This window comes from Podarcis cretensis (assembly GCF_951804945.1).
Source record: "Podarcis cretensis genome assembly, chromosome: 16".
In the NCBI taxonomy this organism is placed as follows: domain Eukaryota; kingdom Metazoa; phylum Chordata; class Lepidosauria; order Squamata; family Lacertidae; genus Podarcis; species Podarcis cretensis.
The window spans coordinates 17,542,639-17,560,704 of NC_137186.1; the positions used below are offsets into that span (position 1 = coordinate 17,542,639).

Consider the following 18,066-nt stretch of genomic DNA (forward strand, 5'->3'; position numbering starts at 1 on the left):
TAATGGATCCAAATGGTTTCCAGAGAGTGGTAGGGGATGCTTTATCCCATGTTGATGGCCTTTCAGCCGATTCCCTGGTGGCCCGCTGGAATGCGGAGTTAACCAGGGCTATTGACTGTTTGGCTCCGAAGCGCCCTCTCCGATTGCATGGAGCCCGGAGAGCCCCGTGGTTTTCCACGGATCTGAGGGCAATGAAACAATCGTTGAGACGGCTAGAGCGCCGGTGGCGGATAACCCATTCTGAATCTGACCGGACACAGGTTAGAGCTCAACGTCGAGCCTACCAAGTGGCGATAGCGACGGCGAAGAAGACTTTCTTCACCGCCTCTATTGCATCTGCAGAAAACAGCAGCAGGAGACTCTTTCAGGTGGTTCACAATTTAGCGGAACCACCTGTAACATCGGGGCCCAGTACGGGCCACATGTTCTCCTGCAATGATTTTGCAAATTTTTTTGCAGATAAAATCGCTCAGATTCGGGAAGAAGTAGACTCCACCGTGGGAGCAGGGCTGGGGCGGGAGAGTGCTAGAGTCCTGTCTGGTCAAGTTGTGTGGGATCAATTCCAAGCTGTTACCTCCGAGGATGTGGACAGGCTGCTCGGACGAGTGAAGTCAACCACCTGTCTCCTGGATCCTTGCCCATCCTGGCTTATAAAAGCTAGCCGGGAAGGACTGGGCGATGGGCTTCGTGGGGTGGTGAATGCTTCCCTCCGTGAGGGAGCCTTCCCAGACCCGCTGAAAGAGGCGGTTATTAAACCGCTTCTTAAAAAACCATCTCTAGATGCGGCCACGATGGCCAATTATCGCCCAGTCTCAAACCTTCCATTCTTGGGCAAGGTGATTGAGCGAGTGGTTGCTGAACAACTCCAGGCACGCCTGGAAGAAGCGGACCATTTGGATCCCTTCCAGTCGGGATTCAGGCCTCATCATGGGACTGAAACTGCCTTGGTCGCACTGGTTGATGACCTCCGGCGGGCTAGGGACAAAGGTGAGAGCTGTTTCCTAGTTCTGCTGGATCTCTCAGCGGCGTTTGATACTATCGACCATGACATCCTTCTGGACCGTCTTGAGAGGCTGGGAGCTGGGGGCACTGTCATACAGTGGTTCCGCTCCTTCCTCCTGGGCCGTGTTCAGAAAGTGGTGGTGGGGGATGAGTGTTCAGACCCCTGGGCTCTCACTTGTGGGGTGCCTCAGGGTTCTGTCCTCTCCCCCATGCTTTTCAACATCTACATGCAGCCGCTGGGAGGGATCATCAGGAGGTTTGGGCTGGGTGTTCATCAGTATGCAGATGATACCCAGCTCTACCTCTCTTTCAAATCAGAACCAGTGAAGGCGGTGAAGGTCCTGTGTGAGTGCCTGGAGGCGGTTGGAGGATGGATGGCGGCTAACAGATTGAGGTTGAATCCTGATAAGACAGAAGTACTGTTTTTGGGGGACAGGAGGCGGGCAGGTGTGGAGGATTCCCTGGTCCTGAATGGGGTAACTGTGCCCCTGAAGGACCAGGTGCGCAGCCTGGGGGTCATTTTGGACTCACAGCTGTCCATGGAGGCACAGGTCAAATCTGTATCCAGGGCAGCTGTTTACCAGCTCCATCTGGTACGTAGGCTGAGACCCTATCTGCCTGCAGACTGTCTCGCCAGAGTGGTACATGCTCTGGTTATCTCCCGCTTGGACTACTGCAATGCGCTCTACGTGGGGCTACCTTTGAAGGTGACCCGGAAACTACAACTAATCCAGAATGCGGCAGCTAGACTGGTGACTGGGAGCGGCCGCCGAGACCATATAACACCGGTCTTGAAAGACCTACATTGGCTCCCAGTACGTTTCCGAGCACAATTCAAAGTGTTGGTGCTGACCTTTAAAGCCCTAAATGGCCTCGGTCCAGTATATCTGAAGGAGCGTCTCCTCCCCCATCGGTCTGCCCGGACACTGAGGTCCAGCTCCGAGGGCCTTCTGGCGGTTCCCTCATTGCGAGAAGCAAAGCTACAGGGAACCAGGCAGAGGGCCTTCTCGGTGGTGGCGCCCGCCCTGTGGAATGCCCTCCCATCGGATGTCAAGGCGATGGACAACTACCTGACATTCAGAAAACATCTGAAGGCAGCCCTGTTCAGGGAAGTTTTTAATATGTGATATTTTAGTGTATTTTTCATCTCTGTTGGAAGCCGCCCAGAGTGGCTGGGGAAACCCAGCCAGATGGGCGGGGTACAAATAATAAATTATTATTATTATTATTATTATTATTAAACAACATAAGTCGTGCAAGAGATCAGCTGCGAACCACCTAAGGGTGCTGTTATACACAATCAATGATGCAGCTGCATTTGGAACAATGTGGGCAGTTCTGGTTGCCTCACCTCAAAAAGGATATTGTAGAAATGGAAAGCGTTCCGAAAATGGGATTAAACGATGAAGGGGATGGAGCAATGCCTCTCCTATGAAGAAAGGGCGCAGCGCAGAAAAGGTGAGGGGGCAGGGTGGAAGTGTGCAAAATTATGCATGGGATCAAAACATGGTGTTATGTACTAAGCTTGGATCCTAGAATGCAACAACTGATTGGCAGGAAAAGACCAATCAGGCTCCAGGAGGAAGTTAATCAGCCAATCAGATGGGACTCACTGTGTAAATAATGTACAGTCATACCTCATGTTATGTCCGCTTCATGTTACGTTCTTTCAGGTTACGTCCCGTCGCGACCTGGAAGTACCGGAAAGGGTTACTTCCGGGTTTTGCTGCATGTGCAGATGTGCAAAATGACATCACACGCATGCGCAGAAGCAGCAGTTCTTTTCATGTTGCAAACGGACCTCCGGAACAGATCCTGTTCGCAACCAGAGGCACCACTGTATATAAAAGCCTGAGGTTTGGGGGCAATTCAATCACAGTTTTACAAGCTGCAATAAAGAGCATGAAATCACTACAGGACTCCGAGTATATTTCACATGGAGAGCAGGAAGAAGGTTCGCCGAAGAGCGTATGTTATATGCCAACTTTCACTCACGCCATAATCTACAGTGATAAACCATACAAAAAGTTCAGAGAAAAGTGTTCCCCCTCGCTCAGTGGAAAATTGTGGACGTCCAATGAAGCTGAATGTTGGCAGGTTCAGGACAAGGGGGAAAGGAAGAGCTTCTTCCTGCGGCACATGGTTAAACTGTGGAACTCACTTCTGCAGGAGGCAGTAATGGCCACAAACCTAGAGAGCTTTAAACATGGAATGGACACATTCATGGAGGAGATGGTGGCTATCAGTGGCTAATAGCCACCATGGCTGCCCTCTGCCTCTACTGTCGGAGGCAGCAATGCTTCTGAACACCAGTTGCTGGAAACCACAGGAAGGAAGAGGGTTCTTGTGCTCAACTCCTGATCATGGGTTTCCCATTGGGGTACCTGGTTGGCCACTGTGAGAACAGGATGCTGGACTCGATGGGCCACTGGCCTCATCCAGCAGGGCAATTGTTATGTTCTGATGGTGCCCTCCAGATGTTTTGAACTATAACTCCCAGTGGCTGCAGCTAGTCCCTTGAGGGAACCAGGCTGGCAGAGGCTGACTTAAAACACCACAGGAGATGGGGAGATATAAAACATCACGATGCTGAGGAATATTTTCCAACACAGACACCACTCATCTTCCATCCTCATTCCCAGGAGCCAAACCTGGGCTTCAAACCTGGCTTGGCTCCAGCAGGAACAGCGTTTTATTTTCATCACCCCAAGGTACTCAAAGAGCCAAGGAATCTACCTTGAGTGTCAGAACAAGGCCAAAATCCACATCTTTATTAGGCCCAGCCAAAATGTTGCATGAGAACAAGGAAGCTTTAGAATTCTTTTGCAAAGAGGCGGATGGAGACTTTTACCACGTGTGGTGGACTTGTGATAAAGTTAAGAACTTTTGGGAGTTACCCGTATTTTTCACTCTATAACACGCACCAGACCATAACACACACGTAGTTTTTAGAGGAGGAAAACAAGAAAAAAAAATTCTAAACGAAATAGTGGATATATGTTTTTTGTGGTTCATGCTGTGGCCACAGACATGTGATCTGACAGTGAGTTTGGAGTAGCCCAATGCAAAAATCCTGAGGATCCATGTGTATCCATGCTTTGTAACCACGGAGGAGGGAAGGAAGGGGAACCATGGATCCTCTGCTCACGACTGCAGCAGATCCCCCCTGCCACCCGCAGGCATTCGCTCCATAACACGCACAGACATTTCCCCTTACTTTCTAGGAGGAAACAAGTGAGTGTTATGGTGCAAAAAATAAGGTAATTTATAATGAACTCAAGAAAATATTTAAATATACCTTTCCCAAAACACCAGAAGCCTTTTTGTTGGGTTTGATGGGGAAGGAAATTAAGAAAGTGGACCAAAGACTCTTTATGTACGCCACAGCAGCGGCAAGAAACATGCTTGCCCAAACTGGAAATTGCAAGAAGTTCCTGCTATTGCGGAGTAGCAGACGAAAATGATGAGTTATGCGGAGTTAGCCAAACTGACGGAAGAATTCGGGATCAGGACAATCAGAGGTTTCAATAAAATTGGAATAAATTTATGGTGTATATAAAGGATAGCTGTAAAACTTTAAAAACACTGGCAAGGTTGAAATAGCTCTTACAATGTTATGACAGATATAAGGTTAAAAAATAGAATAAGCGATATAAGAAAAGAAGGGATACTCGCTGAAGGGACAGAGGGAAGTCGCAAGCTTGGCAGAGCTGAAAATATCTATGTGATGTATTGTATTGTAAAAGTATGTATAAGGAAAATAATAATAATAGAATTCTCCAGAACTCTTCACCAGGCCAGATGATGAGGGGAAAGGGCTCTTGTGCTCAGGTTCCCATTGCTTGCGTGTTTCCTTATGGGGGCATCAGGTTGCATGAGAACAGGTGGATGGAATATATGGGTCAAAGGCCTGATCCAGCAACCTCTTCTTATGCTGTTGTGAGTAGTATGTGACTGTTGAGGTGTGTTGACAGGCACCCAGTTTCTCCTGCCTAGGAAAAGACTCCTGCAAGAGTTCTGGTATTTGTTCCCTGGGATCTGAGGTTGTGTGAACAGGTCCAAGGGGCTCCTGTCTGCCAATCTTGAATTTAGTGGCTCTTGGTCAGCTGGCTAAGAACTAGAGATTTGGTCTGACTCCTAATCTGGTGACCCTGCAGCTTCTGACTGTGTGCCTTGATTGCTGCTGGAGTCTGGTGAGGGGTGTCATACCATCCCATAGGCACCCAACATCTCCTTGGGAACAAACCCCTGGTATGCACTGCTTTTTGTTCCTCACAAAGACTCTGCCTAGGCTGTTTCGTTTCCTGACAGAAGTCATTTGTGCCAAACGGGGCAGCTCGGATTGCCAAATTCTCAACTGGCTTCTCCAGCTGTGCCGCTAACAGCTGCACAATCTACAGGCATGAGCTAGCGGCATTGCTCATCTCAGTCCAGGGTGGTGCCCCACCCATTGATTTCTGCAGGTCAAAGTCCTATGAAAGGCAGAGGAGCAGGCGAAGCTGTTGCTTTGTGGGTCAGCTGGCGACCCTCCTGGAAGCCACTCCTTTGCTATCAGCATGCAACTGAGGCCCAAACATCTGTATGCTTGTAAATGAAGGAGTGACACTCGCTTGTATTGTGTGTCGAAGGGGTGGTACTCGGCGCAAAGTCCTGAGGCTAGGTTCTTGAGGAGTGGGTGACATTTAGGACAGCTCAGGAGACTAGTCCACATGGAGGAAATCTCTTCACTCGAGGCTAGCCTCCACACCAAGAGGAAAGAGTTGGCCTTTTCCTTCAAATTAACTTCACCAAAACTATTCCCTCAAATCTCTGCCCCCTCAAAAAATAATAATAATAATAAAATCAAATCCAAAGAAGAATTTAGCCCCCAGGGCAGGGAGGCGCTTTCCCAAAGCTTCTTAAGCAAGAGACACCTTCTGGCCTCAGGGTGCTTCCAATACCAGACATTTTTCTGGATCCTGAATTGCAGTCACTGATAAATGTACCGTGGGAGTGTACATTGATAAAGGTATTCAATGTGGAGCCAAGCTCCCTTGCAAGGCTGGCACAAGACATCTTTGCTACATGAGGAGAGAACAAACTGGCACCCTCCGTCCCTCATGCCATGCTCAGAAGCCTCCTGGACTGGCAGATGGGTCTAACTTCAACGCTGATGATGGGATAGCGTCCCCCACTCCCAAGTGCTAAGGGGCTCAGGACAGGCTGCCGCTCTGCACCCCACCGTTTTCCGCATCAACTGCCACCTGAGGTAGCCATTTCACCCTGGATAAAAGTAGAGCCAGTGTGGTGTAACTGTGTTGGACCAGGACCTAGAAGACCAGGGTTTGAATCCCGGTCAGCCATGAAGCTCACTGGGTGACTGGGGGGGGGCAGTCACTGTCCCTCAACCTAAACTACCTCACAGGATTGTTGTGGGGCGGTGGGGGCGTGGAGGAGAACTATGTATGTTACCTTGAGCTCCTTGGGGGAAACAGTGGTATACAAATGAAATAAGCAAGTAGTGCTGAGTTTAGTTTGGCTCCTGCGGATGGTTGAACCCCTGAAGACCCAAAGAAAGAATTGCTTTAATGACATTTTGGCTGGTCCCAATACAGTGGTACCTCAGGTTAAGAACTTAATTCGTTCTGGAGGTCCGTTCTTAACCTGGAACTGTTCTTAACCTGAGGTACCACTTTAGCTAATGGGGCCTCCTGCTGCTGCCGCGCCGCCGGAGCACGATTTCTGTTCTCATCCTGAAGCAAAGTTCTTAACTTGAGGTACTATTTCTGGGTTAGCGGCATCTGTAACCTGAAGCATCTGTAACCTGAAGCGTATGTAACCCGAGGTACCACTATTAATGTATTCCCATACATTTTGGGTGGTTATCCCTGTCATGCTTGTCTCTGTCTGTCTGTCTGTCTCTCTCTCTCTCTCTCTCACACACACACACACACACAGAGAGAGAGAGAGAGTTTGCTTATTGCTTGCTTGGATGGCGGATGGAGAGGGATAAATCTACTGAACAAAGTCATCTCTGTTGCCCCACCCACTTCCTGCCTTTGGCCACACCCACTCCTGACACACAGTCCCCACCCCGCCACTCCCCAGAAAGTTGTCCCTGAGGAAATGTGGTTCTGGGGCTGCAAAGAATTCCCCAACTCTGCTCTACTGTGCACCGACCACATGGGTTCATGTTATGGAATTTATTTATTTATTTGCAACCTCCCAAGGCTGTGAGGGCCACACATTCTTCCTTGGGTCAGCTGGCAACCCGACAATCAAGGTTTTTAATCAGCTCCTGAACAATGGAGGAAATCGATAAGAAAATTTCACAATGAGCAAGGAAGCAAGTGTGGGTTTCAGGAAGTCTAGGGAAACAAGCCAAGGGAAAACACCGAGAAGCCTGCCAACCACTGACTGCTGAAGCAGAAAAGCTCCAGAGGCAACCTGCTTTTGCAGCATTGCATTGTTATCTGGGAGGTTGAAATGATCCTACCAGAGGGAGACAAATCCTCATTTTTCCTCCCTGCCCCATTAGTGGTTAGAGTGCCACTCTCCTAGTACCTGGGAGAAGAGGGTTCATGACCCCACTTGGCCATCATGAAACTTTCAAACCAGGCAACCTTGAAAGCCAGTCCCTTGTCTCTCAGCATCACCTAACATGAGTCAACAGTGTGATGCACCCGCCACAGTGGGTGGCGCTGTGGTCTAAACCACTGAGCCTGTTGGGCTTGCTGATTGGAAGGTCGGTGGTTCGAATCCACAAAATGGGTTGAGCTCCTGTTTCTCTGTCTCAGCTCCTGCCAACCTAGCAGTTAAAAAGCATACCAGTGCAAATCAATAAATAGGTACCGCTGCGGCAGGAAGGTAAATGGTGTTTCCGTTCACTCTGGTTTCCGTCACGGTGTTTCCGTTGCGCCAGAAGCAGTTTAATCATGCTGGTCACATGACCCAGAAAGCTGTGGACAAATGCCGGCTCCCTCGGCCTGAAAGTGAGATGAGCACCACTCCCCATAGTTTCCTTTGACTGGACTTAATCATCCAGGGGTCCTTTACTTTTACTTTTTTTTTTTTAACCTTACAGCAGCAGCAAAAAAAAAAAGCTCATTCTAGGCTACATCAACAGAAGTATAGTGTCCAGGTCAAAAGAAGCAATAGTAATACTCTATTCTGCCTTGCTTAGACCACACCTGGAGTACTGTGTCCCCTTCTGGGCCCCTGAGTTTAAAAAGGATATTGACAAGCTGGAAGGTGGGCAGAGGAAGGTGGGCAAGATGATCAAGGGTCTGGAAACCAAGCCTTGTGAGGAACGGCCGAGGGAGCTGGATATGTTCAGCCTGGGAAATTGGAGATAACCAGTATCATCAAACCTCCTTGCAAATCTGATTCAAACAAATCAAGATGAACAAGATGAAAATCAAGATGATTGCCTGGAGGTGACTCTAGTCTTTATGGGATGTTTTTTTATTTTCTGGTCACAAGGTGGCAGCACCTCTCCTTAGTCTCTTCTCAGAACTTAGAAAGAAGGAAGTGCCTTATTGGGAAGGCAGAATATGGGCTTGTCCACACTGGGCTTGTCCAAATGTAGGTTTGCCATGGCCTCTTTCCCCATTAATGTAGGGGGGGGGTGTCACAGGGGAGCAAGGCAGTAGCTGCAGAGTGGTGCTACCTGGTCCAGCCAAGTCTGGAGGTGTATGTGAGACCTTAGAAAACTAATTAAAATCTGTGCAATGCTCTTTTGCTGTTCTAGCGGTATGATGATGAAAGCCAGATTTGTTCTGTTTAATCGTTCTGACATTTTCAAGTTTTCATAAATCCCCTTATGAACATTTCAAATAAAATAAAATCACAGTATCTTCTTTTCCAAATATGCAGAAGTATTCGTTAAACCACAATATTTATACATCAGTGCTGCATAGTAGCTCTCTTCCAGTATCCTCTCTCTCTCTCTCATTACTTGCTTATTTATCTTCTGGAAATTTGTTTCTTTTCCTTATCTTTAAAACTTCCATAAAAAATTATATGGAAATAACAATAACAACAAAAAACAACAGCACCATAAATATTGCAACTAAGTAAAAACAATCCATTTGGCTTCCTTGCGTTGCTTCTGCCCACTGCTGACGTCTTTTTAAAAATTCCTCTTTTGATGCCTTTTGCAATTTTCTCCCCAAAGCCCTGAATTGTTTCTTTCTCATAGACTGACATTTGTTCCACAGGGACTTGAAAGCTCATTCTCTGCTTGGTGTATACGTTAGGCCAGCCAAAGGCATTGTCAGCACCCAGGCATTCCTTCCAGGTGTTCTGCTCTCCCGCTGGGTGCTTATTGTAGGAAGGGTGCTGCTTATCCATACAAATTTTTTTCTTGCAGTCTCTGCACAATGGTCAGCGTGACGTACTGGTTAAGAGTGTCAGACTAGGAACTGGGAGACCAGTATTCAAATCCCTGCCTCACTCGACAGTGAAGCTCCCTGGGTGACCTTGGGCCAGTAGTTCACTCTCAGCCTAACCCGCCTCACAGGGTCGTTGTGCAGGTTAAATGATGGGGTGGGGGGGACCATGTACACCAGCCTGTGTTCCCCCCTCCATTTCAGCTAGAGTTTCTTTTTCCACGGACAATCTGCTTAAAAACAAAGACTCTGTCAAAAATAACCTGCGTGCAATATCTCAGTGACCTGTTTGCTATATTCAGGCTCCGCCGAACACAGAACGCACAGTGCAGAGCTGTTCCTGGCTGTCCCTGCCACTCAAGCAGCCGCCCCTCCTCTCCGCTATATAAAATGCCAGCAGGAGAGAAGGAGGGAGAGAGAAGCAGAGGCAGAGGAAGGAAAGCACTTTGCCAAGAGGCTCCTTTAGAACACCCTGCCAGCTGCGCCCTTTGTGCTCTCTGCTCGCCCTCTCCTCCAGGGGATTAAAACTCCAAATGTTGGTCAAGCTGAAGATGGCTTTCCAGCAGGCCGGGAAGATATCCGAAGGGAGCCTGCCCAAACTGGAAGCCAACATCCTCGTCATTGGAGCTGGGAAGGTGGGCAAGTCAGGTGAGTGACCCGCAAGTGCTGGCTTTGCATGCAAAGGGATTCCAGGTTCAATCCCTCTCCCATCTCCAAGCAGGGCTGGGAATGACCCCCCAGAGTCGCTGGGGGTTAGTCCCATCGGCTCTGATCACTGGGCCATGCTGGCTGGGGCTGATGGGAGTTGTAATCCAGAACATCTGGAGGGCATTGGAACGGAGGAAGGTGAGGAACCTTCAGCCCTCCAGATGTTGATGAGCTGCAATTCCCATCACCCCAGCAAGCATGGCCAGTGACCAGAGACATCTGGCAGGGGGCAGGCAAAGGCCCCCCACACAAGGTGAGGACAAGGCTGACCTAGCTAGAACAATGCTCTGGCTCCGTATAGGGCAGCTTCCACAGTTTTTCTTTCAGTTTTAAACAGGCCTCAAGCTAAGGAGTTGGCTTGGATCTGGTCGGCTAAATGGTCCACATGTTTGTAAGCACATTGGGGCAGGATTTTGGCTGCCTGATTGCTTATGCTGCAAAGTGCCATCTTTGCTGAGGATAAAGGAGCTGGTGTCGTGGAACTGTAGAGTTGGAAGAGACCCCAAGGGTCATCTAATCCAACCCCCTGCAGTGGAGGAATCACGGCTAAATAATCCCTGGCCGTCCAGCTTCTCTTTGAAGGAGAGTCCAGTACTTTCGGAGATACAGTGGTACCTTGGGTTAAGTACTTAATTCATTCTGGAGGTCCGTTCTTAACCTGAAACTGTTCTTAACCTGAAGCACCACTTTAGCTAATGGGGCCTCCCGCTGCCACTGCCCAATTTCTGTTCTTGTCCTGAAGCAAAGTTCTTAACCCGAGGTACTATTTCTGGGTTAGCGGAGTCTGTAACCTGAAGCGTCTGTAACCCAAGGTACCACTGTAGGGTGTTCCACCATCGAACAGCTCTTACCCTCAGAAAGCTTTTGCTAATGTTGAGTTGGGATGTCCTTCCTTGTCATTTGAATCCATTGGTTTGGGTCCCACCCTCTGGAGCAGCATAAAACCCCAAGCTTGCTCCATCTTCCATGGGGCAGCCCTTCAGGTATTGGAAGGTGCCTCTCTCATATTGCCTCTCACTCGTCTCTTAGTCATGTCACAACTATGCTGTGAGCTAGGATAGGAAACAGGGAATTGAATATCAAAGCAAGCCCCTTGGTTTCCAAGCAGGGGACAATAAGATCGACCTCCCTGCCAGGAGGAACAGCTTATTGAACACTGCAAGGGATGACTTTGTCACTGCTGTTTGTCAGCTTTTTCACCATCAATGTAAAGCCACTTTACAGGTACGATTTGAAAACATAGTCCCCGTTGCAATCTAAATGTAGTCTGCCGGGGAGAGAAGGGGGAAGGCGAGGGCTGTCTGCGGCTTTCGCACAGCTGTAGGGCTGACAGGTGTCCACAACCTCTGGAGAGCACTAGGTTGGTGAAGGCTTCTGTAGGAGTACTTTGGGCAGAGGCCAAGCCCTGTGGAAGGGACACCCTCAGAAAGTGGTGGGCTCTCCTTCAGTGGAGGTTTCTGAGCAGAGGTTGGTTGGCCAACTGCCAGAGGTTCTGCCGCTGTGACTCCTGCATGGCAGGGGGTTGGGCTAACTGGCCTTCGGGGGTCCCTTCCAACTTTACAATTTATAGGATTCTGCAACGTGGGTGAAATGCCTACATTCTGAGTCAAGTGGGGCGTGATCACTTCAGAAGCAGCTGGGTATCGTGTCAGGAGGACCGCAAGGACGGACCCATGGCTAAACCCACCTCTTAACTCACAACCTGTCTCCTGCGCCCATTCTCATTGCTTTCCCCCTTCACGGAGCTGCACAGTATTGGAAGTGGGGGGGGGAAGGTAATGTCAGAATGGGGCTCTGGGGAAATAGATGGCAAAGAAAGATCCCCCACATCTGTCTGTCTGTCTGTCTGCCTGTCTGCCTGCCTGCCTGCCTGCCTGCCTGTCTCTGTAATTGCGATGGATCTGGGATGAAGCCTCACCTGGGATGTGGTGATGTCACTTCTGTCACTTCTAGTCTGACCAAAATCAAATCATTCTTGTTATGAATTCCACTTCACCTTGGGCCAGTCCCTGCCTCTTAGCCTAACCTCCCTCACAGGGATGTTGTTGTGAGGGATTAAATGAGGAGGGGCAGAACCGTGTGAACCACCTCCAGCTCCTTGGAGGGAAAAGTGAACTATGAATGCAATAATGAAACCAACCAGTAAATAAAGACTTATTGTCTGTAGCAGCCGGATCAATGATGCCATCCTAATATTGCTGCTTCTCCCCACATTCCAGCTTTGACGGTTCGGTTTCTGACTCGGAGGTTTATTGGCGAATATGGAGATATTGGTAAGTGACCTTTGAGATCATCCTTCTCTGGTCCCATCCTGTCCCCCCCACCCCCCGATAATCAAATCTACGAATTATTTTTACGTTAAAATTATATACCACTTGGTTGTAATAAAAGCTCAAAGTGATCTGCAGAAATAATAAAGCTATTGATTCTTTTTGTAAAGCGCTCTGGGGTTGAATCGTTCCGGAGGTCGTTCATTGCGATCATCAAACAGTATATAAATCTTGAAAAATAAATAAATAGAATCCTTTTTGTCTTCCTTTTCCTCCCCTCCTGGTCACCCGCTCACTTACTTTCCTTCCTTCCTTCCTTCCTTCCTTCCTTCCTTCCTTCCTTCCTTCCTTCCTTCCTTCCCTCCCTCCCTCCCTCCCTCCCTTGACCTTGTGCTATTCACCATCTCCAACCTCACAGGGTTGTTGTGGGGATAAAATAGGAGTTGGGGGGGGGTCGAAAAACCCCTCTGAATGCTTCCTTGAACTTCTTGAAGGAAAAGTGTGATAGATGCATAATGATAAATAAATAACCCTTCCTCCACCCACCCACCCTATGCAAATATGGATTGTATGCAACTTTTCTAAGTAAAATTCCATTAAAATTAATGGACCTAAGTTAATTTTTAACGGGTCACCTCTGGATAGGGGAGGGGCTCCCGCACTGCAAGTCAGTGTGGTGTCGTAGTTAGAGTGTCAGGCTAGGACCTGAGAGAGACCAGGGGTCAAATCCCCACGTGGCCATGAACCTGACTCTCCACTTCACCTACCTCACAGGGTTGTTGTGAGTTTAAAATGGGGAGAAGCAGAACAATGCAAGCCAAATCATGTTCCTTGGAGCTATAAAACAAAGGACATAAATCTGCATCAATCTGGAGCAGCATTGTGGCAAGGGCTAAGGAATTAAACCACAGAGCCTAGGGCTTGCCGATCAGAAGGTCGGTGGTTCGAATCCCCGCGACGGGGTGAGCTCCCGTTGCTCTGTCCCAGCTCCTGCCCACCTAGCAGTTTGAAAGCACATCAAATTGCAAGTAGATAAATAGGTACCGCTCTGGCAGGAAGGTAAACGGCGTTTCCGTGCGCTGCTCTGGTTCACCAGAAGCGGTTTAGTCATGCTGGCCGCAACCCGTCATCCGCAACTGGACTTAACGGTCAGGGGTCCCTTTTACACGCCCTATACCAGGGGTCAGCAAACTTTTTCAGCAGGGGGCCGGTCCACTGTCCCTCAGACCTTGTGGGGGGCCGGACTATATTTTTTTGGGTAAATGAATGAATTCCTATGCCCCACAAATAACCCAGAGATGCATTTTACACAAAAGCACACATTCTACTCATGTAAAAACACGCAAAAGGTGATTGGGCCGGATCTGGCCCCTAGGCCTTAGTTTGCCTACCCATGCCCTATACAATCCATACAATCTGCCCTTGAAGGCATGGCTACAGAGTTAAGGCACACCCACCCTCAATTTATTATGGCCAACAGACCAGAAATAAGACCAGTTAATGTAGCCTGCGGCCTGCACTGTTATTAACACATTTTCTTCCCACCTCTCCTCCCTTCCAGAATCAATTTACACCCACAAAGTGATAATGGCTGGCCAGGAAGCCTGCTTCAGCATCTGGGACTCCGTCTGCCCCCAGGTAAGACATCACCACACACAATTCACCAAGGCAGTTTCCACAACAGGCAAATGCCTGGCTGAAGCTGGCCTGCCAGCGGTGATGCCGCGGTTAGGGTGCTGGACGAGGAGCTGGGAGACCAGGGTTCAAATCCCCCCCTCAGCCATGAAGCTCACGGGGTGTGACCTTGGGCCAATCACTTGCTGGCAGCCTGCCTCACAGGGTTGTTGTAGAGATAAAATGGGGAGGTGGAGAAGCATATTCGCTGCCTCGAGCTCCCTGGAGGAAAGCTGGGGTATATAAATGTAATAAATAAATAACAATATGTAAATTGATAGGTTCCGTAGGAGGATTATTACCGCTGAGAGATGGGCCTCTGAAATGATGTTGTGCCTTTAGTCAGAGATATACATGACGGGCAAGGAGGGAGAGAAAGCTCTTTTGTAGGCCTGAATAATTAATTTAATAATCGGATTTCTGAAAGTCGATTTCCTGAAGGAGCATTAGAGGCTGGTGCCAGGGTGGTGTAGCAGTTAAAGCATCAAACTAGGAACTGGGAGACCAGAGTTCAAATCCTCACTCAGTTATGAAGTTCACTAGGTGGCCTTGGCCCAACCAGCCTGAGGTACTTCACAGGGGAGAGGGGGAATGATGTATATCACCTTTGAATTCCTTGGAGGAATAATAATAATAATAATAATAATAATAATAATAATAATAATAGTTTATTATTTATACCCCGCCCATCTGGCTGGGTTTCCCCAGCCACTCTGGGTGGCTTCCAACTGAATATTAAAAACAATACAGCATCAGACATTAAAAACTTCCCTAAACAGGGCTGCCTTCAGATGTCTTTTAAAAGCAAGATAGTTGCTTATTGCCTTGACATTTGATGGGAGGCATTCCACAGGGCAGGTGCCACTACCAAGAAAACCCTGTAACCTTGCTTCTCACAGTGAGGGAGCTGCCAGAAGGCCCTTGGTGCTGGACCTCAGTTGAATGACAGGGGTGGAGACGCTCCTTCAGGTATACAGGACCGAGGCCATTTAGGGCTTTAACGGTCAGCATCAACACTTTGAATTGTGGTCAGAAATGTACTGGGAGCCAATGTAGGTCTTTTAGGACTGGTGTTATATGGTCTCGGCGGCCACTCCCAGTCCCCAGTCTAGCTGCCGCATTCTGGATTAATTGCATTTCCCAAGTCACCTTCAAAGCTAGCCCCACGTAGGAGTAAATAAAAGTGCCTCGCTAACTCCGGCCCTCGTTCAAATTTGTGCAGATGGCCAAGCTCCAGGGTTGCCTGAACGAGAAGCAGCTCCGCTGGGCCGACGGCTTCGTCATCGTCTACAGCATCAGCGACCGCGCCAGCTTCCATTTTGCCCGCCAGCAGCTCCAGAGGATCAAGCAGCTGAAGAAGAGAGGAGGCGCCGAAAAGGTCCCCGTTATCCTGGTGGGGAACAAGCGGGACTTGCAGCACCTGAGAACCGTCTCCAGCGAGGAAGGCCGCCTTCTGGCCCTCTCCACCGACGCAGGCTTCTTCGAGATCTCTGCCGCTGAGACCTACCATGGTGCCCTGGTGGTCTTCCACGAACTTCTGGACCTGGTACGGGACTCCAGGAGCGCCACCAAAAAGGCAGTGGGCATCCGGGGACTCGTACGCAGCATGTCAGCTGTCCTTGGGAGGAGAAGGACTGAATGAGCTTTGGTTGCAGGGAGCTGGGAGGAAAGAGAGGAACTAGGGAATTTTGGGAGAGGAGTCGCTCAGTTGGATGTGCATCCATCCCTAATGAACATCAGGCGAAATGACCACAGAAGGATGGTGCGGAAAGCTTGCACACCTTGGACCTAGAGTTATGGACAGCTATAAATGTTTACCACAGTCTCTGAGAGTAGCCGTCTCTCTGCAAGTACGAAACAAAGGTTCTTTAGATGTGGTTCCTGCTTTGCTAGGGGTTGGACTAGATAATCGCTTGGGGTCCCTTTGTGATTCTGTGATCTTGCGTCTTGGAAGCAGGAGCAATGCACCCCTCCCACACGGTGTTACCAGGGTCTGGTGCTGCAGATCAGGAACGGCGTTGTGAAAAAAAAGGATGAGGAAGGTGCTTTGGAGCATGTGCAGAGCACCATTTGCTTCATCGCTGAACAGCAGCAAAAGCAGACACCGTGTCTCCGGAGTTAGAGGGTGGGTCTTGCGAGTCAGAGGCTGTGGCTTTTGCTCAGGAGAGGCCGGCGTACATTAATCACTCTGCAGTGGCAGGGTTTGAAGGAGCAATTACGGCATTTGTGTGAAGGCAAACCTTTTTGGAGGCTCTGCAGGGGTTGGAGAAATGATTAGGCTGATTGGGTAGGAAATAGAGCTCAAATGGATCTCATGCCAGTTCAGTGCAAGAACTCTGCTGGATTGGACCGTGGGCGCTTGCCACCCACCCAAAGCACTTTCTCTTTGACTTAAGTGCTCAGAGGTAGCTGGAGGCTTTGCTATGTTGTTTTAAATGTTATCTGCAATGCATGCTGAAAGCCACTCAGAAGGCGCCTGTTCTCGGTTGCATGCTATATAATTCCCCTTTTAAAAAGAGGGATGGAGAAGAGCTAAATAGCAAGGAGGCAAATTTCCAGTACTCTGTAATGTGTGTGTGTGTGTGGGGATTTTCCCCCTTCTTTTTATCCCCGGAAAGAAGACTAAAATGTTTACCATTATGTCCTTGTTTATCGTATAAGTTTGGATAAACCACTGGCTTTAGGAAGAAGACATAAAAGTAGTCCTTACCACCAAATTTGCTATTATTATTATTATTATTATTATTATTATTATTATTATTATTAAAAATAGATGTTGAATATGAACCTCTTATGGTCACGATCCAAACAGCCACACTGCAAGTTCTTAGCCTTTACAGGATGCTTCTCAAACTACAGACACGCCATCCTGCAAACTACAGACACACCATCCTGCTTGGGCAAATGACTTTGGAACGGATGGACATTTCTAAAGCATGACGGTGAAACATCACAGGGATCTGCTGTTCAAAGCTGGCTGGGATTGGGAGGAGAGTCCAAAGTCCCATTGAGTGTACCTACCCAAAGTAGTTACAGTATTTGGATTCTGGTTGTGCTAAGTTGCAAGCCAGCCAATTATAAGGTTGCCAACCAGTGGCGTAGCGTGGGTTGTCAGCACCCGGGGCAAGGCAAGTAATTTGTGCCCCCTAACCCGTGGATTTGCGCCCCCTAACCCGTGGATTTGCGCCCCCTAACCCGTGGATTTGCGCCCCCTAACCCTAACCCCCAGATGTTGCACCCGGTGCGGCCGGGCCCCTTGCACCCACCACGCTACGCCACTGTTGCCAACCAGCCAATATTTTGCCAAGACAAATAACCTAACCAGATTCAATCCCTAACCAGCCCAGAAGACTGGTCTGTTTCAAATTCCGCCAAATGGCTCCTCCCATCAGTTGTTCCCCGACTGCGCCTCTGACTGGGCTCCACCTTCTCTTCTGACATAAACCTCCAGTCCCCACCCAATCACCCCACTTCTGGCCTCCTTGTGCTGAGGATGTGGCCTTGCCCAATGAGCCAGTATTTTTTAAGAGAGCGAGTATAGCTGCATTCTGCACATCAAGATTCTCCTGGGTAGCTAGCCTGATACAGCAAGCAAGGTTCTGATGTTCCATCTTGCCCTCCTTTCCTCATTGCTGTGCCCATCATTTATTTTTATTTTGAAACCACTGTGTGCACACCTGTACAGCTTAATGGAGAATATCAGCATGGCAGTGAAGTCTGGGGCTGATGAGAGTTGTAGTCTAGGACAGGGCAGGTTGGTGTAGGCCTGGGGTGCTTTTAGATGATTTGTTTATTGAGCATTCAACCTGATTTGTCTGCAGGGAGATTAGATGACCACTGCTATTTACTGGGCGGCCTATTTACTCTGATTTGTTTGTAGAGAGGTTAGATGACATTGCGTCAAAACTAGCATCATCCCAGACTTTCCAGTGCATTTCCTTATTCAGTCACCTTCCATTTTGCAAAAAATAATTCCCATCTTTTTGTGAAAGCAGGTTTGCTGCTCATGACCTCTCAGTGAACTACAACTGCCCAGTTTGCCA

The 18,066-nt window shown here is 48.8% G+C and overlaps 1 protein-coding gene across 2 annotated transcripts in view; it reads left to right on the forward strand.

The window, feature by feature from the left end:
- Positions 1 to 9,764: 9,764 nt before the first annotated feature.
- LOC307204982 (ras-related and estrogen-regulated growth inhibitor-like protein) overlaps positions 9,765 to 18,066 on the forward strand; it is a 226,159-nt gene continuing 217,857 nt past the window's right edge. The window contains exons 1-4 of one of the 2 annotated variants that reach the window (XR_013833792.1): positions 9,765 to 10,019; positions 12,299 to 12,352; positions 13,911 to 13,987; positions 15,246 to 15,835. Coding sequence is in view for 1 of the 2 variants with exons in the window: in XM_079957234.1 (XP_079813360.1) it covers positions 9,905 to 10,019; positions 12,299 to 12,352; positions 13,911 to 13,987; positions 15,246 to 15,665 (666 nt within the window). In the remaining variant the exon portion in view is untranslated. Of the gene's footprint in view, positions 10,020 to 12,298; positions 12,353 to 13,910; positions 13,988 to 15,245; positions 17,218 to 18,066 lie in introns of those variants that run through there. The other variant, XM_079957234.1, reaches the window with a different exon arrangement.